This window comes from Capricornis sumatraensis, chromosome 20 (genome assembly GCF_032405125.1).
Source record: "Capricornis sumatraensis isolate serow.1 chromosome 20, serow.2, whole genome shotgun sequence".
NCBI classification, from domain to species: domain Eukaryota; kingdom Metazoa; phylum Chordata; class Mammalia; order Artiodactyla; family Bovidae; genus Capricornis; species Capricornis sumatraensis.
In genome coordinates, this window is record NC_091088.1 from 67,624,570 (window position 1) to 67,647,696 (window position 23,127).

A 23,127-nucleotide genomic window follows, 5' to 3' on the forward strand; every position below is an offset into this window, starting at 1 on the left:
ATGCTAGTGTTGATCTGATACATGGATACGTCACAGCATGAGTACCCGGGGAATGTTAGCTAACACCTCTTGAGTCATCACATAACGACTGTTGCTTTATTGTGGTGGGACCAATTAAGATCTAGTCTCTTAGCAGCCTTGTAATTTATAATACAGCATTGTTGTCCGAGGTCACTCTGCTGTGACCATGATCTGTTTGAAGGCATTTGTATCCAATTCCTGAAAAAAAAAAAATATATGATGGCAGCTTTACTGGGATACTCTCAGGCTTCCCTGGGTGGCTCAGACTATAAAGAATCTGCCTCCAGTGCTGGAGACCCACGTTTGATCCCTGGGTCAGGAAGATCCCCTGGAGAAGGAAATGGCAATCCACTCCAGTACTCTTGCCTGGAGAATCCCATGGACAGAGGAGCCTGGAGGGTGGGCTACAGTCCATGGGGTCACAAAGAGTCAGACATGACTGAGTGACCAACACTTTCACTTTCTTCATCTACCACCCAAAGGCTCACTCAAAACTGTAGTCGTGGTTTTTAGTATATTCACAAGAGTTTTCAACTAGCAATCTTAGAGCATTTTCTTCACCCCAAAAAGAGACCCCATGCCTTAAACCCATCGCCTCCAGCCCAAGGCAATCACCAGCTTGTTGTTTAGCCCCTCAGTTGTGTCTGACTCATTGTGACCCCATGAACTGTAGCCTGTCAGGCTCCTCCGCCCATGGGATTCTCCAGGTAGGACCTTGCTCATCCTTCAGTGTTTCATGATGATAAACAGTTCCGCCTCTGCACGCAATCACAGCGTAGGGCTTGCTCCCCACACCCACCAAGCAAAACCTCCCAACGCCAGCTGGGCGTCCAGCTCAGTGCTGACGCTCTCCCACAGGTTGAGGACTCAGCCCCACAAAACTGACCCCCTCCCGCCTGCCACCCGCACTTCAGACGCCAGTCACAAGCCCCCGGTTGTTACCTGTGCTTCTGACCAACCGCCTATAAGTCAGATGTTCCCAAGACCCCATCCTCGGGTTGGATTAACTTGCTAGATCAGGTCGCAGGATGCAGAGAAACGTGCCTGCTGCTGGTTCCTTCTAGGATGTCACTCAGGAACAGAAGGGAGAGGAGCACAGGGCAGGAAGTGGGGAAGGAGCCCAGCGCTTCCGGGCCCTGCCCAGAGAGCCTTCCTCACCCGCTCTTCACTTTCAGACCGTAAGTGAGATCAGGGCAGCTTGTGTGTGCAGACCATCAGGCAAGCAAAGCCCTTCTGAAAAGCCCTTCAGGACGCCGGCAGTCTAGGGATGAACCCACAGCACGTGTGGCTGCAGTTTTATCTACTGGCTTCAAAGGGCCGGACTTGTTCCAAGACTTGATGCGAACTCCCTCATTCCTACCGCGTATTTGCAAAGGATTGTGCCCAGTTCCATCGATTTGGAATCTGAGTCACTTCGAATTGAAGCCACGTGCTCTCGGGCCCAGGTAGAACGGTGGCGCGTGGGTCTACAAATAGGGTCGTCCTGAGGGCAGCTGGAGCTCGCAGGGGCAGGGGAGACAGAGCCCAGAGGCAGGACAGGTGATGAGACACCAGTCTGGTGCTCAACCATCCACTTGAGGGGTGGGCATCTTTCCCTCCCCGCCCTGGAGCGGCCCCTTGTCGCCATCCCGCCTGGCACACACAGGACCTGTGTCGCGCCTTCACCGGGCAGCGAGAAGCGGCGCCTTAACCTGGGGGCACAAAGGGGATACCTCGAAGACAGGCGGAGCCCAGCGTCCAGAGGTGAGGACCGAGGCTGCGGGGCGGGGCGGGCCTCAGGCTACAAGCCTACACTTCCTCCTCCTCCCTTTCTGCCCTGACCTGTGGCCTCACGGCGGACTGGGAGAGGGGAATTCTTGCGTGTAAAGTCCAGCAGGTGGAGGGACACCTGGGTCCCTCGGCAGCGTCCACAGACATGACCGGGGCTGGTGGGGGCCTCCGGGCCTGGGGGAGCCTGCTGCTGCTGGTGAGTCCCCCAGACCCCGGGTCCGAGGGGAAGGGATGCTGGGGTCCCAGAACGCTGGCCCTGCGGGAGGCGGGGCTTACCCTTCTCTGGGCTTCCGGATTGGGAGAGGTTCCTAGGGAGGCTTACATACACCTGGTCTCTCAAGATCCTGCTGTGTCTGCTGCGGAAGTAAACGCTGGTTATTGGCAAGACTCAGGTATTTTATAAAGAGAAGGGAGTCAGGCCCAGTTCCTCCCCCTCAGACCCGGGAGTCCAGGCCCCCATCCCCTCCTCCCTCAGACCCAAGACTTCCAGATGCTCAGCCCTTTCTCTCTGAAACCTAGGGGTGCAGACTCCCAGCCCCTCGTCCCTCAGATTGCGGGGTCCAGGCCCCAGCCTCCTCCCTCAGACTGGGTGACAGTTTCCTGGTTCCCAGCCTCAATCTCTTCCTTCATTCTCAGTCTCTTGATCCCTGCTCTTAATCTTCCAAGGCCATATTTTTCAGGAAGTGAAACTATTCAGTTTTTCTCAGCACCTTATGCTTGAAGCCAGCCCCAGCCCCTGGGTCCCTGGAGTCCTGTCCCTGCCTCACCACCCCCCCAACCCCACCCCCAACACACACACCCAGAGCAGACAAGGGAAGGTGGTGGGGCTGACCTTTGTCGGGGCCCAGCCTTGGGGAGGAGGTGCGGTGCCCTGTTCCTGCCCTCTGGGAGCACTGACTCACAGGGGCCAGGGGCACTCGGGGAGGGTCACTGGCCGGCCGTCTCACCTGAGGTGAAGCGAGGTGAGCCTCAGAGTCTGATTCTCCCCTCTGGGCTGTCTCCAGGGCCTGTGCAGCTGGACAGGGGCCAGGGCGGCAGGTGAGTGACCCCTGCCTGAGTTCACAGCCCACGCAAAGCCACCGCACCTCGACGCCCATGAGCTTTGTGGGGGGGGGGGGGGTTTGTCTCCATGGAGGACAAAGTGGCCACGGCAGGTGCCCATGGGAACGGTCCTTTCTGGACATGGGGCAGGAGTGGGGGTGGTAGAAGGGACAGGACTCCCCGGCTCGCACCAGACCCTCCTTCCCAGTCCTCAGCCCCCAGCCTCTGCCAGGAAGCTGGCTGTGTAGGCCTGGGCCAGCATTGCTGCAGAAATCCTACCGGAAAGCGAAGCTCTAGACCCTCGTCACTCAGGTGTGGTCTGTGCATGGGCAGCGGCCCCCGAGAGCTGACTGTGCGTGCAGAGCCTCCGTCCCACCCCGGGCCCCTGAGTCAGAACCCGACTGGAAGGAGAGACCCAGGGATGCATGTGCACGCTGAGGCTCAGGAGGCACTGATCGGGACCAAGCGCCCACATCTGTCTTCCGGCCTGTCACTGAGGCAGGCCTGGGAGCTCACCCTGAGGGTCAGACACACCCAGTGACTCTCTCCTCCCCTGCTCCCCTGCTCACTCCAAATCCTTCTTCCTGACGTCTCAGCCCCCAACCCCGTCAGGAACCTGACTGTGCAGGCTCAGAACAGCAGCTCCATCACCCTGAGCTGGAAGGCACCTGAAGGCCCTGAGCCTGAGTACTACTGGGTCCAGTGGACTGATGACGGTAATACAACTGGGTCTCAAAGCACAGCAAATACCAGCTTCACAGCGGAAGCACTTGAAGCCGGGACGTTGTACGAGTTCTCTGTGAACGCAGTAAAAAATGGACTCAATAGCTCCTGGGTGGCTCTCAATGCCAGCACAGGTGAGAGGCAGCCGCTGTCCGTATTGTTTTTGTTTGTTTTAATGGGAGGTGACAGATGGTGGTGGAGAGCTGACAGGAGAACGTGGCACCCTCCCTCGCCCAGGGTCCCTTTGGGCCACAACGAGCAGGCAGTGAAGAAAGAATACGTGCCCTACAAGAAGAGAAGCCAGCACAGAGAGGAGCCTGCACACTGCAACGGAGAGTAGACCCCACTCGCTGCAAACAGGGAAAGCCTGCTCGCAGCCACGGAGACCCAGGGCCACCACCACGATTAGCTAGTTTATTAATTACAGCGGTGCCAGTGGCAAAGAACCCACCTGCCAGTGCTGGATACACGAGAGACGCGGGTTCCACCCCTGGGTCGGGAAGATCCCCTGGAGAAGGAAATGGCAACCCACTCCAGTATTCTTGCCTGGGAAATTCCATGGACAGAGGAGCCTGGTGGGCTACAGTCCACGGGGTCACAGAGTCAGACGCGACTTGAGCACACACGTGAGACACACACGCACAGACCAGAAAGACCAGAGTCAACAGCTCCATCTGGAAAGTTGATATGTCTGGAAGTGAGAAGGTTCTGTCCCTGGGGCGGCTTGTGACAGACAGTGTAGGGTATAGTGATGGGTGGGGCTCAGGGCTGTAGACCCCGGAGAGAGGGCCTGAGCGACCCCGGACCCCCACCTCTGGCCACGTTTCTGTGGTCCACACTCCTTAGCAAGTAGACCCCTTCCCATGCCTAGGTACTTCCACTTTGCTTTGAGGAGGAAGAGACTGGGGCACCATGGGTGTGCGGTGGAGGGGAGGGGTCCTTGGGGATCCAGCCGCTTCAGTCTCTATCCTCACTTCTCAGCTCCCAGCGAGGTTATAGCCCTACAGAAGCAAAATCAGACCAACAGCCTCATCACCCTGAAGTGGGAGGCTCCTGCAGACCCACAGCCCCAGTTCTATGTATACTGGGTCCACTGGGCCCGCAGAGGACATCTCCAGAGGAAGCAAGGTCCCCAAGAACACCAGGACAACCAGACGGGCAGGACCAATGGGACTCGCTATACAGTGGAGGCGCTGGTGCCCGGGACTTGGTACAGCTTCAACGTGTGGGCTGAGAGCAACCGTGTACACGGTTACAAACAGAGCCTCAATGCGTCCACGGGTGAGATGGGGCTCCCTTTAACCTGGTGTGGGACTTAGGTCGGGCCTGGGGACAGTGAGAGGTGAGTGGACTCCAAATCCCATCAGCCCATGGGGTCATGATGTCATGTGTTGCAGTGACACAGACGGTCAAAGGGCTCATGGGAGTTGTAGTCTATGGAGACCTGTGGCCTGTCCCTGTGTGGACAACAGAGAATGAGGGGTGAAGAGGTATTCTGGTTCGGGGGACGGAAAGGAGGCGCTGGTTCTCAGAGAATTGGCCTGACTGGTGGGGAGCGGGGCAGTGGGAAGTCCCCCCGGATGGAGCCTCCTGACACCTCTCATCCTGCGCACAGCCCCAGATCCTGCCAACATCACCTCCTGTGTCATCACCTCCGGGGGCCACGGGGTCATCCTGGCCTGGTCCTGCCCTCAGGGAGGCTACGAGGCCTTTGAACTGGAGGTTGGGGGGCAGCTGGGCCCCCAGAACAACTCCTCCTGCGGGGAAGCCGTGAAGGTGTCGTTACTCAGGCCGGCTCAGTCCTACTCAGCCACCGTCACGACCGTCTGGGATGAAATGAGGGCCCCGTCTGCCTCGGTGGTTTGCCACGCGGAGAGCGGGCGTGCGGGTGAGTGGGGTCCCAGGGAAGGGGAACTCGTGGCCTTCCCCACCCCTTCAGGCCCTGCTCTGAGGCAGGCCCACCCGCCCAGGGGGTCCTCTCTGCTTGTGTTTTCTTTGCTGCTTTCTTTAAAACAGCTCTGTTGAGACGTGATTCCTATAACATACGACAGTTCATCCACTGAAAGGGTACAGCCCGCTGGCTGCTGCATATCCACAGTATTTGCAGCGATCGTCGCCATGGGTTTTAGAACGTTTTCATCATCCCATAAAAAAAAAGAAAAGTTGTCCCCTTAAGCCTTGTTGTTGTTCGGTCGCTCAGTCATGTCCGACTCTTTGTGACCCCATGAACCTCAGCACGCCAGGCCTCCCTGTCCGTCACCAACTCCCAGAGTTTATCCAGATTCATGTCCATCGACTCGGTGATGCCATCCAACCATCTCATCCTCTGTCGTCCCCCTCTCCTCTTGCCCTCAATCTTTCCCAGCATCAGGGGCTTTTCCAGTGAGTTGGCTCTTCGCATCAGGTGGCCAAACTATTGCAGCTTCAGCTTCAACATCAGTCCTTCCAATGAACACTCAGGGTTGATTTCCTTTAGGATGGACTGGTTTGCTCTCCTTGCTGTTCACAGGACTCTCAAGAGTCTCCTTTAAGGCTGTTACCCCCCGACTTCCCCAGCCCCCCGCCGTCACCCCCGACTTCCCCAGCCCCCCACCGTCACCCCCGACTTCCCCAGCCCCCCGCCGTCACCCCCGACTTCCCCAGCCCCCCACCAACCAGCCGTTGACGATCTCTAATCGACACCTGTCTCTCTAGATTTGCCTCTTATGGATCTTTCCTAGAAATACAGTCACACAGTATGTGGTCCTTTGTGACTGGTTTCTCTCACTTAGTGTAATGATTTTGAGGCTCATCCAGTGTTCTAATGTGTATCAGTGCTTCGTTGCTTTTTGAAAAATTAATTATTTGCTTTTGGCTGTGCTGGGTCTTGGTCGCTGCAAGGGTTTTTCTCCAGTTGTGGAGGGGTGGGGCTCCTCTCTAGCTGGGGTGCGCCAGTTTCTTGCAGCGGTGGCATCTCTTGTTGCTGAGCACAGGCTCCGGGGCGTGCGGGCTTCAGGAGCTGTGGTGCACGGGCTCAGGAGTTGCAGCTCCCGGGCTCTGGAGCACAGGCTCAGTAGTGGTGGCGCATGGGCTTAGTTGCTTCGAGGCCTATGGAATCTTCCCGGACCAGGGATCGAACCTGTATCCCCCAGAGTCTTACCACGGAGCCCCCCAGGGAAGGCCCCGAGCAAGTGATGACTTTTGATCAGCAACTCGGGAACTCAGAGGCTGTGGGGCAAGGGTAGGTCAGTGGGCAGTGGGGGGGCGTTCTCCTCTCCCTCCTCTGATCTGAGTCTGGGGGGCTCAGGACAGCAGGAACGCAGCGCCAGGCTCTAACAGCCCCCACCCCGCCTTCCCCAGGGGTCATCGCCGGCGCCGTGCTCAGCGTCCTCCTGTTACTCGTCCTGGTGGGCCTGCTGCTCTTCTTCCTGAAGAGGAGGTGAGACTCCAACACACAGGGCTCACGGGGCACCTGGAGGGCGGCCCGGGGGACAGACGGGGACCCCTGCTCCAGCCTCATTCCCGATCCTTTTCCTCGCCTTGTCCTTTCCCAGGCATAGACAGAGGGAGAAGAAACCCGCACCCAAGGACCTGGAGATCAGGTGAGCGGGTCTGGGGAGCGCCAGAGACTCGCTGTCGGGTCAAATCCATCTGGCCACCGGACAGGTCAGAGGGCAGGATCAGGGGACCCACCCGCAGGGGCCATCACGCCTCCACCGCTGCCCGCTCCCTAAGCGCTCTGGGCCGGTGGCTACGAAACTGCTTTCAGCCTCCGCTCTGCGGCCCCCGCTCATTCATCCAACAGTGCGACCACCGAACCCCCATAAAGCATCAGGCACTGTTGTAGGAAACAGCGACGGACACACAGATTCCTGCCCTTGTGGCGCTTACGTTCCAACACAGGGACTTCCCTGCTGGTCCGGGGGTTGGAACTCCAGGCTTCCACTGCAGGGCACACGGGTTAGACCCCTCGTTGGGGATCCAAGATCCTTCAAGCCTCGAGGCACAACCAAAAGCAAACACACGAGCACACAGGAAGCAGAACAAGTTGATGAAGGCCGTGATGGTTACGTGGAGACAAGTAAAGCGAGAGATAGGGCTAACAAGAGTAGGGGAAAATTTTAAATAGGGTGTCCAGGAGAAGCCTCACTAACCAGATGACTCAGAGAAAGCCATTTGAGGACAGACTTGAAGCAAATGAGGGGAAGAGCCCTGTGCCCACCTGGGAAAAGACATTCCAGGCGGAGGCCCCGAAGCAGTCACCATCTTGGGGTGTTGGGAGAACGAGGCGTGTCTCTGAGGCTGAGCAGAGTGTGGGTAAAGGGAGGCGGGTAGGAAGTGAGGTTGGAGAGGTACCAGGTGGGGTCAGATAAGAATGAAGACTGCATTTTATCCGGAGATCAGAGTGTTTGGAAGCTTTTGAGTAGACCCCTGATACAGTTAAGAAGCAAAGGCAAAAAGCAGGGAAGCAGCAAAATGTGTTTAATAATACAGACATCGTTAAGTCTCAGAGCAGGAAATGGTTGGAGGGAATCCGATTGAAGATGTCATCTGAGTGTTTAAACAGCAGATCTGGTTAAAGATGGGATGTGTTGGTGTGGAACTCAGAGAGGGCTCAAGAGTGACCCCAAGGCATTTAGCCTGAGCCCCAGGAAGGCTGGAATCGCCCTGACTTGAGGCAGAATGTCTGTGGTGGGCGCAGGTTTGAGGGAAAAGTGTCAGGAGCTCAGTGGTGGACACATTGAGTTTGAAATGCTTGTTGGATGTGCGGGTGAAGACGAAGATGAACAAGCCATTGGATAAAGTTCTGCAGTTCAGGAGAACATTTGTGCAAATATCTTCACTCTGGGCCAGTCGTCATTAAATCTCTATGTTAGAACAGTCCCCAGGGATTAACAGAGGAGCGTCAGGGCAAGGAGTTAAGGAAAGCTGGGAGGCCAGCTGTGAGGCTGTTCAGTTGCTCAGTGGACTCTGTCACCCAGCGGACTGCAGCACGCCAGGCTCCCCTGTCCTTCACTATATCCAAGAGCTTGCTCAAACTCATGTCCATCGAGTCGGTGATGGCCATCCAACCATCTCATCCTCTGTCGTCCCCTTCTCCTCCTGCCTTCAGTCTTTCCCAGCATCAAGGTCTTTTCCAACGAGTCAGCTCTTCACATCAGGTGGCCAAAGTATTGGAGCTTCAGCTTCAGCATCAGTCCTTCTAGTGAATATTCAGGGTTGATTTCCTTTAGGATGGACTGGTTTGATCCCCTTGCTGTTCATGGGGCTCGTGGGCACAAAAAGAAAGAGGGGATGGCCACCAGAGGTGGGTGCCTGAGGGGGAGTAAGTACAGGTATCGGGGCGATGATGCCCAGTTTCTCCTTCGCCTTAGAATCTGTCCTGGCCAGCATCCCGCCCCAGTCACCCTCTGACCTCTCCCCTCCCTACCCTGTGTCCCTTACACTGCCCCTGCGACAAATCTCTGCACCCACTGGATTCCAAGTCTGGTCCCGCCTACACGTCGAGCATTTTGCCATCCTCAACCTCGGTGCCTCGCAGGTGGAGATTCCTGGAGGCTGGTGGGAAACAGGTCTGAAGCTCAGGACGGGGAGAAGTGGGGACTGGAGATTTAGAAACTGTAGACGAAGGTGAAGCTACAGAAGTGGTCAAACCCTATGAGAAGCGTGTGTCCAGTGAGAAAGGGGGAGTCGAGGATGGACTCCCGGGAACGCCCCCCTTTTAGGATGGATGGAGGGTGAGGGGCCCACCGACGAGGAGCGGCAGCAGAAGCCAGAGAGGCCGGTGGTGGTGCCAACCAGGAGAGGGTGCTCAGAAGAGGGTGGATCCAGAAAAAACCAAAGTGCTGTCAGCGGCGCCGGAGGCTGCGGAGCACTGACTCAGAGGATGGCCTGAGGGGCAGCCTTTGGAAGTGCAGATAAGGAGGCAAATCAGACTTTGAAACAGTCCTTGTTCCCCTGGAGTCACGGTGCAAACACCAGGCCGGTGACGGTGGGAAGGAAGCAGAGAACTGGCCTGCCTGAGAAGATTGAAGGCAAAGGCGTGTTTTCAACCATCTCATTGTGCATGTAGGTATGATGAGGCCACTGGATCCGAAGACAGACGCCGTTCAGAGGCAGTTTACTGCACTCACAGATCCCAGCGAGCGGTTACACGTTGCACCAGGCAGGGCCATGCAGACACACACCCAGGGTCGGCTGGGAGGTGGGGGGACCCCTGAGGAAGAGGGTGTATCCTGGTTTTCATGGGGACAAGTGGGCAATGCACGCCAAACAGGTTGAACTGGAATCACCTCAGTGGACCCCGAGGGCTGTTCCCTGTCGCTGGTGGCGATCTGAGCAGACAGCCCAGAGTGTGTGATCCTGAAAGGGGCGGTGGTGAGGGTGTGCAATTCCGTCAGCTCGCCAGGAAGGAGAACTGGGGAACTCCCTGGCGTCCGGTTCACCGCCAGGGCCAGTTCAGTCCAGGCTCGGGGATCTCCCGCAGGCCACGCAGCTCGGCCAAATGAATAAATAAAAATGAAAAAGTGCAAAAATCAACCAAAAACCAATTACATTAAAAAAAAAAAAACAAGAAAATCAAAACGAGAACTGAACTGGTGAGCCTCCAGCCAGGGACTCACAACTGAGTCTGGGCTGACTGTACTTACAGCATTGCAAGGCGAGGGGCAGAAACACCAGCTCGAAGGACGCTTGTGTGTTTGTTTGTTTTTGTCTATGCCCGGTCTTAGTTGCCCTGCAGGCTTCTCTCCAGTTGCAGAGCGCAGGCTTCTCACGCGCTGACTTCTCTTGTTGCCGGGCACCAGGGATCGAACCTGTGTCCTCTGCCCTTGCAGGCGGATTCTTTACTACTGAGCCACTAGGGAAGCCGCAGAGGATTACCTTTTTCAGTACGAAAGTGAGAGTAGCGTGCTCACACTCAAACGGGAAGAGGGAAGAACAGGGAATTGGGGCCTAGAGACGGGCAGTGGCCCTAAAGGGCAGAAGGAGCACTTCTCCCTCTTTCTGAGTCAAAACGACTCCCAAGGGACTTCCCTGGGGGGCCAGCGGTTAAGACCGTGCTCCTGATGCAGGGGGCCTGGCTTCGATCCCTCCTCAGGGAACTTGATACCACCTGTCACAGGTAAGACCCAACACAGCCAAAACACAAATTCTGATCGTGGTAAAAAGATAGATGAGCTATAACTCACCACTGCAGACTGTTTTTAAGTGCCCGGTTCAGTGGCACGAAATCCACGCCCATTGTCGTGCAACTGGCACTGCCATCTACCCGTAAAATTCTTAAAACAGAACAAAACACGGCTTTGTTTATTTAGGCCACGCTGCAGGCCTTGCAGGATCTTAGTTCCCCAGTCGGGGATCAAACTGGCACCCTTGTCAGTGAAAGCCTGGAGTCCTAACCGTTGCACTGCCGGGGGAATTCCCTGTAGAGCTCTCTTCACCCGGCAGAAAGGAAACTCTGTACCCAGTAAGCACTAACTCCCAATTTCCCCTGTCTCCCCAGCCCCTGGAAACCCCCTTCTACTTTCTGGTTGTATGAATTTGATGACTAGCTGCCTCATATAGGTGGGAATCATATTTGTGCTCTTGTGACTGGCTCATTTCACCCAGCATCAGGCCCTCATGCTCCTCCATGGTGCCTTATGGGTCAGAATTTCCCTCCTTCTTAAGGATGAATAATATTCCGCTGTATACATAGAGCACATCTTCTTGGTCCATTCACCTGTCACCAGGCACGCGGTTTGCTGTCACTTTTTAGCTACTGTGAATAATGCAGCTATGAACATGGGTGTACAAATACCTGAGACATTGCTTTCAATTCTTTTGGGTGCATACCCGCAGACAGATTTGATGCATGAGAAACAAAATCGGTAATTTGAAAAGACGTCTGCACCTCCCATGTTCATAGCAGCAGTATCCACCATAGCTAGGATATGGTAACAACCTAGATGTCCATCAGCAGATGAATGAACAAAGAAGATAACATACAGACAATGGAATATTACTGAGCCATAAAAAAGGAATGAAATGATGCCATTTGTGACACCGTGGATGGACCTTTAGGGCATTATGCTAAGTGAGATTAGTCAGAGGAGGACAAATACTGTGTGATATCACTTACATGTGGAATCATAAAAACGGTTGAGGGAATTCCCTGCCGGTCCAGGGATTAGAACTCAGTGTTTTTATTGCCAGAGACTTGGGTTCAGCCCATGGTCAGGGAACTAAGATCCTGCAAGCTTTGTGGCACAGTCAAAAAAAAAAATTTTTTTTTTTTTTTAAATAGAACCGCAGACTCATAGATACAGATAATACATTGGTGGGTGCCAGAGGCAGAGAGTGACTTGGGTGAAGGAGGATAAAAGGTCCAAACTTCCAATTATAAGATAAGTAAGTCCTGGGGGAGGTGCAAAAAAGAAAAGCAAAACCCCCTCCTTTTATCCCAAGAACGTGCGGTTAAAGGCGGTTCAAAGACTCACCCCTCTCCGCCCCGCAGGTTCCCAGGGGACATCCTGGCGGAAGACTTTGCGGAGCACGTCTGGAGAAACGAGAGGGACAGCAACTATGGCTTTGCCGAGGAGTACCAGGTGGGGTGAGCCGGCCCCGCGCGGCCACCAGCCCCTCCCGCCCCTGCAGGGCTGAGCAGAAGCAGGCATGCCCAGCTGGGTGGCTCACAGAAATCCCCAGCCACCATCGGCCACCTTTTTGACTCACACTGGTGTCGGGTAGCCGGGTCCCTTCTCTTCCGCCTGCCCCCAGCCCGGGCCTTTTCCTCCCAGTAGCCGTCTCAGACGCCCCCAGGGGACGGTAGGCACAGGCATCCTATCTCTGTGGGTGCTGCAGAACTCCCGGGGGCACGGGGTGAGTGGGGTGGCGCCACGCGGCTGGCCCCGGGTGGGGCTGGGCCGAGGAAACCCAGCGCCCGTGCACCCGCCCATTCCTCCGCCCCCAGCAACTGGCCCTGGAGGACCACGGCCAGTCCCAGATGGTGGCCTCAGCCCCAGAGAACAGCGCCAAGAACCGCTACAGGAACGTGCTGCCCTGTGAGTCCCGAGTCTCCGGCGTTCTCGCCTGCGACGTCGTCCTAACACCCTCGTCCCTTGCTCCCCTCGAGAGACAAAGCTCCTGCCCCCGTGAGCGGGGAGCCCCTCGGCCGGCTCCTCCCGACGGGGTCCCTCGCCCCATCCCAACTCCCTGTGTCCGCCCGTCCCCGCCTTCCCCTCTTTCCCCGCTCCCTCCGCTTCGCTAATGCCGGCGTCCCCCCTTAGACGACTGGTCCCGAGTGCCCCTGCGGGCCCTCCTCGGACAGCCGGGCTCTGAGTACATCAACGCCAGCTTCATCCCCGTAAGGCTGGGGTCAGCCTGGGCTCGGGAGCCTCGGAAGGTAAGGGCCGGGGACAGGGGGGCCCTGACCCGCCTGCCTCCCTCCAGGGTCTCTGGAGTTCCCGGGAGTTCATTGCGGCCCAGGGCCCCCTGCCGCAGACCGTGGGCGACTTCTGGCGCCTGGTCTGGGAGCAGCAGAGCCACACCCTGGTCATGCTGACCAACTGCGTGGAGTCCGGCCGGGTGAGGGGAGCCCCGGGCCCCCCCCGGGGGGGGCGCCCTCCAGACTGCAGCCTGTGATCCTGCCCCAGACACCGGTCCCGGGGTGGACCCTGACCCAACCTCGGGGGTTCCCAGCACGACCCCACCCCTTCCGCCTGCCCCAGCCCAACCCACTGGGCCTCCTATGGGGTGAAGCTGTTCTGGAAGACCTGAGGAAGGGGCAGTCTTCCTGGCTGGGGTGGCTCTCCCCTTGGTTCCCGGGCCGGGGCCGCGTCCCCGATGCTGAAACCCAGAGCCACCCGCGGGGGTGCTCTGGGGGAGGTTCTCCGCAGCCTCCTGTAGTCTGACCCACCCATCTCCCCCCAGGTGAAGTGTGAGCATTACTGGCCTCTGGACGCCCAGCCCTGCACCCACGGGCACCTGCAGGTGACGCTGGTCGGGGAGGAGGTGGCGGAGAACTGGGCGGTCCGGAACCTGAACCTCCGCCATGTAAGCCCCGCCCCCCTCGACTGGCAGTTCCTCCCCCGCGGCGGCCCCTCCCCAGAGCTCCCCCGGAAGTCGCGGTTTCCATCGCTCCCACCCGGGACCTCCGTGTGCCCCAGCGGTGCCCCCACCCATCAGAGACAGGCCCCGGACTGGGTCCCCTCGACCCCTGCCCCTAGGTACAACAGCAGAAGACTTTGCCCGTGCGTCAGTTCCACTACGTGACCTGGCCAGACCACGGCGTGCCCCACTCCCCAGACCCCTTGCTGGCCTTCTGGAGGATTCTCCGGCAGTGGCTGGACGAGACGGTGGGGGGCGGGCCTCCGATCGTGCACTGCAGGTGAGGAGGGGCCGGACCCCCGCCCTGCGCCTCGGAATCCGGCCCCTCGGGTCCTTAGGGGACTTGCGGAGGAGGCGGAGGAGACCAGGAAGGCATGTAGGAGATGGAGGCAGGAGGTGAAGGCGTGGTGGTGCAGGTTGCGAATGAGGATGAAGATGAAGGGATGGGAAAGGAGGGAGAAGAAAGAAAGAAAGGAAGGAAGGAGGCGGCATGGGTAGGGAGGAACAGGTGAAGGACAAGAGGAGGAAACGACCAGAGGTCTTAAGAAACGTTTAAAACACCTCCTTGGGGAAACTCCGGGTGGTCCAGTTGTTAGGACACAGTGTTTTCCCTGCCAAGAGCCGGGTTCATTCCCTGGTGGGGGAGCTAAGGCCCCACAAGTCTCACCGCTTGGCAACAATAATAATAATAATAAAATAAAAATGGTTCATTTTATATTTAAAGAAAAATGACTTACTTGGGAGCTCAGCTGCTCTGTATGAACCCCAGCTGGTCACTTACTAGCCGAGTGTCCTAGGACAGTGGACTTCACCTCACTCAGCCACATTGCCCTCTCTGTGACATGGACACGCTCAGCTGACAGTTCCTGCTTCTGAGGGGTGGGAGAAGTGCACAGAGGACGTGAGGCACCCAGAACGGGACCTCACAGATAGAGCTGTGCGCAGTCATTAGTTATTACTTCCTGCTTAAGCAACCCCCACTTATACCGTAGCCTCCAGAGTAGCCCCGCTAAATACCTGACCTCTGGGTACTCCAAAGACGGAGCTCTCCAGTCAGCGGGGGGCTCCCGGCGCCCCCGTGGCCTGACGCCTCCTTGTCCCTGCCTAGCGCTGGCGTGGGCCGCACGGGCACCCTCATTGCCCTGGATGTGCTGCTGCGGCAGCTGGAGTGCGAGGGTCTCGTGGGGCCCTTTGGCTACGTGAAGAAGATGCGGGAGAGCCGCCCGCTGATGGTGCAGACTGAGGTGAGGGGGGTCCCCGGGCCGGGCCGGGCGGGCGGGCGGGCAGGCAGAGCTGGCCGAGGCTCAGGAGGGCGCCCCCCGCCCTGCTGTGTCCCCAGGCCCAGTACGTCTTCCTGCACCAGTGCATCCTTCGGTTTCTGCAACAGTCAGCCACAGTGCGGGCTCCGGAGGGGGCCACCTACGAGAACCTGCTGATGGAGAATGTAGCTGCTACAGAGGCCTAAGCTGTGGGGGGGCTGAGACCCCTGCCCTTCTAGACACAGACTCTGCTCCCCTGCTTCAGCCCAGATGCCTGGGCCCCGGGACAGCTGACGGCTGGGCTCCCAGACCCCCGGGCCCTGAGGGAACAGAGGGGACCGGCAGCCTAGATTCCTACTTCCTGGAGGGGGCGAGCCCAGATCCTGGATTTCCAGTTCCTTGAAGAAGGAGAGGGATGGGGGGTCCAGGAGTCTCTTGGTTTTTGTTTGAGGCAGGAGAAGGCAGGGTCTCAAGGAAACAAGCTGAATTCTGAGGAAGAAAGGAAGTAACGAGGCTCCAGAATTCTGGTCACCTGAGCAACAAGGGTGAGCAGAGACCTGCCCACCTTTTACTCCAGAAACCAAATCAGTCTTCAAGAATCTGAGGTTTCCCCTTACCCTGCCGCCTGTACATATTTTTTTCTTTTATCCCATAACTTATTAAATCACTATTTTCCCCAGAGACACCCGTCCCCACGGTGGATTTCTGGGTCTGGAAATAATATTGGGGTGGGTTCCTGATGTATAGGTACTGAGGCAAACCTCCCAGGAAGGTAGCTACAGGGATTCACCGTTGGCACCTGAAAATGTAGGTTTGGGCAGTTGAGTCTCTCCGAGAAGGCCCAGGGTGTGGGCAGTGTGGGCTCCGTGCCCTGAGCTAGGAGCATGGAGGCTTGCCTTCTGGGCCTGGCCCTAGGGGAACTTAGAGGGTGGAGTGAAGCCGATTTGCTGGTGAATTTCAGGCTTAGTCTCCTGTCTGGATATCTGAATACCCTGGCCTCCAGAGAGGGTCTTCTGGGTCCTAGAACCCGGTATCTGGCGCCCGGTTCTCTGGGCAGCTGCGGAGTCTGAGGTGGAGAGAAGCGGACTGGATGCCAGGATGGCTAGACTAGAAGGCAGAAAATCCTCGGGACCAGGATAAATATCCGTGGGCGTTCTGGTGGTTCCAGGCTCCGGGGCTAGACGAGGGGTGGGGCGGCCTCTCCACTTACGGAACACGCACGCGCGCGCGCGTACACACACACACACACACACACAGAGGCTCTCTCACACTCATACACGGAGGCGCACACGCGCACACACCGGGGTGGCTCCATTCGGCCGCGCCCCCGCCCCGCAGCGCTCTGCGATCAGCACCGGGGACAGCGCCAGTCACCCGCGTGCGGGGGCGGGGTCCGGGCGGGGCCGGCGCCTCTGTGTCTCTCCGGAGGGTCCCGTCTAGCTGCCGCACAGGTAGGAGCCGCTGGGACCCCTCCCCAAGCTCCATCTTCATTCCCATCCGTAGAGAGATGCAGCGTGTGTGTGTGTGTGTGTGTGTGTGTGTGGTGGAGGGGCTACCTGGGGAGACCAACAGATGGAGGGGGAGGGCTGGAGCCTGATTCGGAGAGAATGGGACTTAGAGACAGGTGTGGAGACAAAGAGCCACAAGGAAGGGAGACGCAGGCGTGGAGACAAAGAGCCACAAGGAAGGGAGGCGCAGGCCGGGGAGAGGGTGCAAGACCTTGGTAGACGGACCAGACAACAGGCAGAAGCCAGCTAACCCAGACGGGGGAGCGGCGAGAAGCCGGTGGGGAGATGGACAGAAATAGGGAAGGCGTCGGTTTGGAGAATGGAGGCCCAGGCGGTCACGAGGACAGGTGTGAAGACAGAGCTCGGGGCGCGCGGGCGAGACAAACAGGCTGAAAATGATGTGGGGGCCCAGCCAAGGCAGCAGGGCAGACGCTCGCCGCCCACATTCCCCGCAGGAGTGGGAGACGGAGGGCAGCCTGAGTCTTCACGTCCCGTTCCGGGGCAGGTGTGGAGGGAGGAGCCAGCTGCGGGCGCGAGCACGGACCGGCAAGGCCGCGTCCTCCCCAGCTCCGCTTGCCTCGGGTGTCAGGGTCTGGGGTCCCAGGCGGAACAGGGCTCTGAAGCCGCTAGCCCCGCCGGGACTCCGCTTGTGTGCGGAAGCCCCGCCCGTTGTCTTAGCAACAGGCCGTTGCCGAGGCAACCAGCACTCCCTTCACCCCGCCCGAGCCGAGCCAGCCGTTGCTCTGGGCAACCTGGTGCGCCGGTTCCCACGCCTGTCTTCGCCCACGACTGATTCAGGCCCCGGGGAAGGGCAAGAAAGGAGCAGAAGTCATCGGGACTGGATTCCTAGGGGGCCTAAAGGGAGGGGGCGTCCCTTTGGACGGGAACGTGCTCCCGGAACCCACGCCTAGCCTCCGCCCTCCGTAGCAGGAAGGCTGAAACTACAACTCCCAGCATGCCTCGCGGTAGTCGATCGGTTCCTACACGGCCCCCGCCCAGAGGGCCGATGGGAGTTGTAGTTCTTTCTTGTTCGGCGGGCTCAATGGACTCACAGGGTGGGTGTTGGGGGGCTAGGGCGTTTGGGTGCCTCCGCAGGAAAAACCATAAGACCTCGTCGTCATGTTCCCGGAGCCTCCAACACCCGGGCCTCCAGCGCCCGACACGCCTCCTGACTCGAGTCGCATCAGCCACGGCCCCGGTGAGCGAGACTTGGGGAGGAGTGGAGGGAAAGTCTCGTCGGGATTCTCGGGGGCAGGATCCGGATCGGGTGTTTTCAGGCTGGTGGGCTGGAAAATGCGGGTGAGGTCATAGTAGGAATCCTGGATTGGAATCTAAATGAAATGAATAAGGAACGGGTTTGCAAGAAAATGAAAACCCACATCAAGGGTGTGGAATGGAATGGAACCTTGGATTGGTGAACTGGAAGGTCCACCTCTCTCTTCTTTTAAACATAGGGAGACTCGGGGAGAGGTTAAACCTCCTTAAAGCCCAGGGGTTGAGCGGAAAAATTAGAATGAGGGTAGAAGACGAGGTAGAACTAATAAGCAAGAAAATCCAGACGGTGTCAGCCTGCCGTAAGGCTTCAGTTTTATATACGAGATGAGCTGGAAGGAAAACATGGGAATAAAATGGAATGGACATGGCTGGAGGGAAAACAAGGCCAGGATTTCAGCTAGCACATGGTCCATGCAGGTCTGAATGACCGGGTTGCTTCTCGGGGCCTCAGTGTTTGCTGTTTCCATGCCCTCTGCAGTGGCCCCCTGGGCTCTGGCCACCATCGTGCTGGTCTCAGGCCTCCTCATCTTCAGCTGCTGTTTCTGTCTCTACCGGAAGCGTTGTCGGAGGCGGATGGGCAAGAAGAGCCAGGCCCAAGCCCAGGTTCACCTTCAGGAAGTGAAGGAGCTGGGGCGGAGCTACATAGACAAGGTGTGGCCTGACCCAGTCCCTCAGCCCTGGCCATTTCTGCACCCATGCTCCTCTCAATGGCCCAGCAGCTCCCCTGTGTCGAGCCCTAAAGTGGATCTGGGGACCTGGAGGTGAACCAGACATTCACAAGAACCTCCAATCAGATGGGGAAGTCAGACATTCACACAGACATTCACGACACAGGGCAGTACGTGCCACATTAGAGGCAGTATGGGACATATGGGAGCACAGAGAAACCAACCAGCTGACAGCCCGGAGGGTCTGAGAAGGCTTCCCGGAGGTGACTTCTGTGTTGAGACCCAGAAGGACTCAGTTAACTGAGAGCAGAGAGAATGACATTCTACCTCAAAGGTAGAGCACGTGCTGAGGCCTGGAATCCAGATTATGAGGGATGTTTGGAGAACAAACTCAGTTTTCACAATAGCTGGGATATAGCATAAACGTATACTGTGCTCTAGGCTTCCCAGCTGGCGCCAGTGGTAAAGAACCTGTCTGTCAATGCAGGAGACATAAGAGACATGGGTTTGATCCCTGGGTTGAGAAGATCCCCTGGAGGAGGGCACAGCAACCCACTCCAGTATTCTTGCCTGGAGAATCCCGTGGATGGAGGAGCCTGATGGGCTACAGTCCATGGGATCACAAAGAGTCAGATACAACTGAATCGACTTAGCTACTGTGCTTGAGGGTGAGGCTTCTAGAGAGCTCAGTGGTATCCACGTAATGAAGGGAACTGGGAGCCACAGAAGTTTTGAGCGAGAAAGGGACAAGGTCACATGGGCTTTAAGATGAATCCCCTGGAGCCCACGTGGAGGACAGATCTGGAGGACAAGGAGACACAGGAGGAGGTTGGAGGGCAGTCCGGAGAGGTTGACGCAAACATGAGTAGGAAGAGGCCATTGGCGCGGAAAGCCACAGGTTCAGGTATCTGAGCATTATACAGAATGCAGAGCAGAATGAGGCTCTCCTGGGAGCCAGAGAGTCCTAGGTTTCCAACCCAGAGTAACCGGCTCTGTGACCTTGAGAAACTGACTGTCTGTCTGTCTCTGAGCCTCGAGGTCGTAGTCCGTGACTAGTGTTTCCTCTCCTCCCTTTTCAACAGATAGCTGTTATAATGATCACCCGTAAGGGATGCCCTTTAGGGTCCTGGTGTCCAGTCTCCAGCCCTCTCTCCTAAAGCCGGGAGCTCCAAACCCCGTCAGCATCAGAATCACTTTGGGTCCTTGTTGAAATGCAAGCCCTGGATCTTGCGCCACTTACTGAGTCAGAATCTCGGAAGAGAAGGCATTCTACCACACCACGACTACTACTATGCACATTACATCTAGAAAATCAGTGACTAGAAGTCTTCTGACTTCGCTGTGCTAGTTTAGAATGGCAAGTATGCACTATATATGCCATTTTCCCTCCAAGTTTTTCCATCCAGGATCACTAATCAACGTGGCAATTTGGACCATCACCCCAATACATCCATTAACGTGTGAACTATAATCTGCGTCCATCCCGTAGGCAGAGAGACACTGTCAGCGCTTGTTCTTTTAGTCTAGGCATGACAAACACACTGCATGTGCGTCACCGCATCTGTGTGCTACCGGTAGCAGATATCTCTAATCAAACACTGACCAGCATACCACCGTGTGTGTTGCCACGGCGCGTCTCCGCCTGTGGCAGACATCACTAGTCAAACACCGACTCTGCTTAGCTTGCAAATGTTCAGGTTTAGCCAGAGGGTTCTGTGAGTCTCCCTTGGCTTCTGGGCCTGGAGGACACCACAGTCAGGGGAGGAGTTCACCTGCCCTTGCCCCTGGCTCCCTAAGGTGCAGCCAGAAGTGGAGGAGCTGGAGCCGACGCCTTCGGGACCAGGGCAGCAGGTGGCTGAGAAGAATGAACTAGGACGACTGCAGTACTCACTGGACTATGACTTCCAGACTGGCCAGGTGGGTGTGGAGGTGGAGGGAAGCTTTGAACGGGAGGGCACCAGGAGTTCTAGTGCCTTTTTGGAGGAGGCTTCAGAAGGGAAGCTGAGACTAGGGTCCTCTCATCACTGTCTAGCTGCTGGTGGGCATCGTGCAAGCTGAGGGACTGGCAGCCTTGGACATAGGCGGCTCCTCTGACCCCTACGTGCGGGTCTACCTGCTGCCAGACAAACGGAGGCGGCATGAGACCAGGGTGCATCGGCAGACGCTGAACCCTCACTTTGGGGAGACTTTTGCCTTCAAGGTGAGCTCGTGGCCTCAGGGCTCCGCGCCCAGCAGCCCGTCCCCAGTCTGGAACACTGGCGCCACAGTCCCTTCAGCTTTTATTGGTGGCAGCTACCACCAGCCCTGTGGACTATTCCACCGGGCCCTGCGCTGTCCCTTCGAGAGCAGTGCTGACCCCTGGACTGCTCCGCTGGCCCTTGGGCTGTCCCATTTGGGCTCCGTGGACACCCCCGACTCTCCCTTTGGCCCCCACTGCCCCCGCTCACCGCTTTCCACGTGGGTGTGCTGCGGCTCACTTTGAGCTTTCTCTGCGCCCGCCCCTCACCCAGGTCCCCTACGTGGAGCTGGGGGGCCGGGTCCTGGTCATGGCGGTGTACGACTTCGACCGCTTCTCCCGCAACGACGCCATCGGGGAGGTGCGAGTTCCCATGAGCTCCGTGGACTTGGGCCGGCCAGTGCTGGCCTGGCGCGAGCTGCAGGCGGCACCTCGCGAGGAGGTGAGCGCTCGTGGCCACGCCCCCACGGCTGGGCCCTCCCACCCCAGACCCGGGCCAATCAGCACAGGCGTCCGGGTGGGGGGCGGGCCTCGCCCCGGACCGTACCATTCCGAGCAGAGGGGGCGGGAAGGAAGGTCGCAGAGGGGCTGCGGGAGGAGCCCGGGGTCCGGGGACCGGTCCTTCTTCCTCTCTCAGCAGGAGAAACTAGGAGACATCTGCTTCTCTCTCCGCTATGTCCCCACGGCCGGGAAGCTCACCGTCATCGTCCTGGAGGCCAAAAACCTGAAGAAGATGGACGTGGGAGGGCTGTCAGGTGCGCGGAAGCCGCAAACGACTGCGGTGCTGGGCGGAGCCGGGTCTCAGACTCAGGCTCCCGCAGTTTCTGGGTCCCCGAGGGTCTCACCGGGGAGAGGAAGGTCCAGGCTGCCGTGGACGATTTAGATTCGATTTGGGCACAGAGAGAGGGGGGCCTGAGTGGGGCCTGAGGGGTCTGTGGGCTGTCTCTATGTTGCTCCGAAGAGCCTCGGGCATTCTCCCTGGATTCAGCAGAGTGAGGGGAGCTATAAGATTCCTCCTCCCTCCCCCCAGATCCGTATGTCAAGGTCCACCTGCTGCAGGGCGGCAAAAAGGTGCGGAAGAAGAAAACCACCATCAAGAAGAACACTCTGAACCCCTATTACAACGAGGCCTTCAGCTTTGAGGTGCCCTGTGACCAGGTCCAGGTGAGGGCACAACTATCCACCGCCCCTGCCAGAGCAGCCTTTCCCCTGAGCCCCAGGCCCTTAGAAATGCCCGTTGCTAAGGGAGGAGAGCCTCCTTAGCAGCCCCTAGGAGCCAGGTCTTGGGGGTCTAATTATGTTCTCAGTCTCAGTTTCCCCCATGAGGACCAGGAAGCCCCGCCCACCCAAGCAAGACTGGATGCCCAGCACCCGTAGGAGCTCTGGTTCCTGAGAAAAAGAGACCCGCAACCCTAAGGCCAGGCCCACCCACCCATTTAACAGTCTTGAAGATGTGCCCCCATTAGGACCCTGCACCCTAAGGAACCTTTGAGCAACAGAGGTCCTGAGGGTTTATCTGCTTTAAAACCTGGTCGCAGGAAGACTCCAGTACACTCCTGTAACCATCCAGCAGGGTCCTCACCCCCTCCCTCTCCAAGCTCCAGATGAAGCCTTAGCCCAGGCACCTATGGCACTCAGGAAGGGGGTCTCCTTAGCAATAACTGAGTCCCTCCATGTGCGTCCTTACCCCACTTTCTGTCTCCTCTTCCTCCCCTGCCCACCCCAGAAGGTGCAGGTGGAGCTGACTGTGCTGGACTACGACAAGTTGGGCAAGAACGAGGCCATCGGGAGGGTAGCCGTAGGGGCAGCGGCCGGGGGGGCTGGCCTGAGGCACTGGGCAGACATGCTGGCCAACCCCCGGCGGCCCATTGCCCAGTGGCACTCACTGCGACCCCCTGACCGAGTGAGACCTCCGCCAGCACCCTGATGCCCACCCTCAAGCCCCTGCCCCCAGGCCCCTGCCCAAAGCCATGCCCATGCCCACCTTTAAGGCCAACACCCCCCACTCTACCCGTTCCTGCCTTCTCCCCCATTATGCCAATCATGATAACTTACCAACTACCCCGATACAGCACATACCCAGAAGCCCCAGGGGCCCCTGGGGAAAGGGAGGCAGTCTGGCCTCCCCCCACCCCAGGGTCCCGCCCTCTGCTTTGACAATCAGTGATCCCTTGGCTCCCAATGCCCTTTCCTGCACAGGATCACCCACTTCTGTCCCCAGTCTGATTCCTACACCACTCCTGGGGCCAAATAAACACTCAGCAACTTCACTGGCCTGCACCGATGCTCTTTGATGGGGGTGTGCAGGGGTGGGGGCTGGGAACCCGAGGGGCCCTCCAGGGGTGGGATCACACAAGGACGAGGACAGGGCTGCCCATCCTGGAAACACACACGGAAACTCACCCACCCACTCACCCACCCCTTCATCCATCCACCCTGTCACCAACCCACTCTCCCATTCACTTCTTCATCGGTTCATTCACTCAGCCCTCAAAGCTTCAGTTTCCTCATCTGAAAAAATCGTGATAATGGTAATACCTACTGCATGTTTGCTCTGA

The 23,127-nt window shown here is 57.9% G+C and overlaps 2 protein-coding genes across 2 annotated transcripts; both read left to right on the forward strand.

The window, feature by feature from the left end:
- Positions 1-1,936: 1,936 nt before the first annotated feature.
- PTPRH (protein tyrosine phosphatase receptor type H) lies at positions 1,937-15,088 on the forward strand. Its single transcript, XM_068993176.1, has 18 exons — positions 1,937-1,987; positions 2,796-2,829; positions 3,429-3,689; positions 4,537-4,836; positions 5,171-5,443; positions 6,895-6,973; positions 7,089-7,136; positions 7,521-7,615; positions 8,910-9,107; positions 9,261-9,315; positions 12,032-12,122; positions 12,488-12,578; positions 12,804-12,880; positions 12,967-13,101; positions 13,447-13,569; positions 13,743-13,903; positions 14,732-14,867; positions 14,963-15,088. The coding sequence occupies exons 1-18, from the start codon at positions 1,937-1,939 to the stop codon at positions 15,086-15,088; spliced, it is 2,334 nt and encodes a 777-aa protein (XP_068849277.1).
- A 2,374-nt stretch (positions 15,089-17,462) lies between these two features.
- On the forward strand, positions 17,463-22,756 carry SYT5 (synaptotagmin 5). The gene is made up of 8 exons (XM_068992178.1): positions 17,463-17,588; positions 18,144-18,316; positions 20,131-20,250; positions 20,366-20,533; positions 20,844-21,011; positions 21,207-21,324; positions 21,600-21,733; positions 22,296-22,756. Exons 1-8 carry the CDS (start codon positions 17,510-17,512, stop codon positions 22,494-22,496), a joined length of 1,161 nt encoding a protein of 386 aa, XP_068848279.1. The 5' UTR covers positions 17,463-17,509; the 3' UTR covers positions 22,497-22,756.
- Positions 22,757-23,127: the final 371 nt, after the last annotated feature.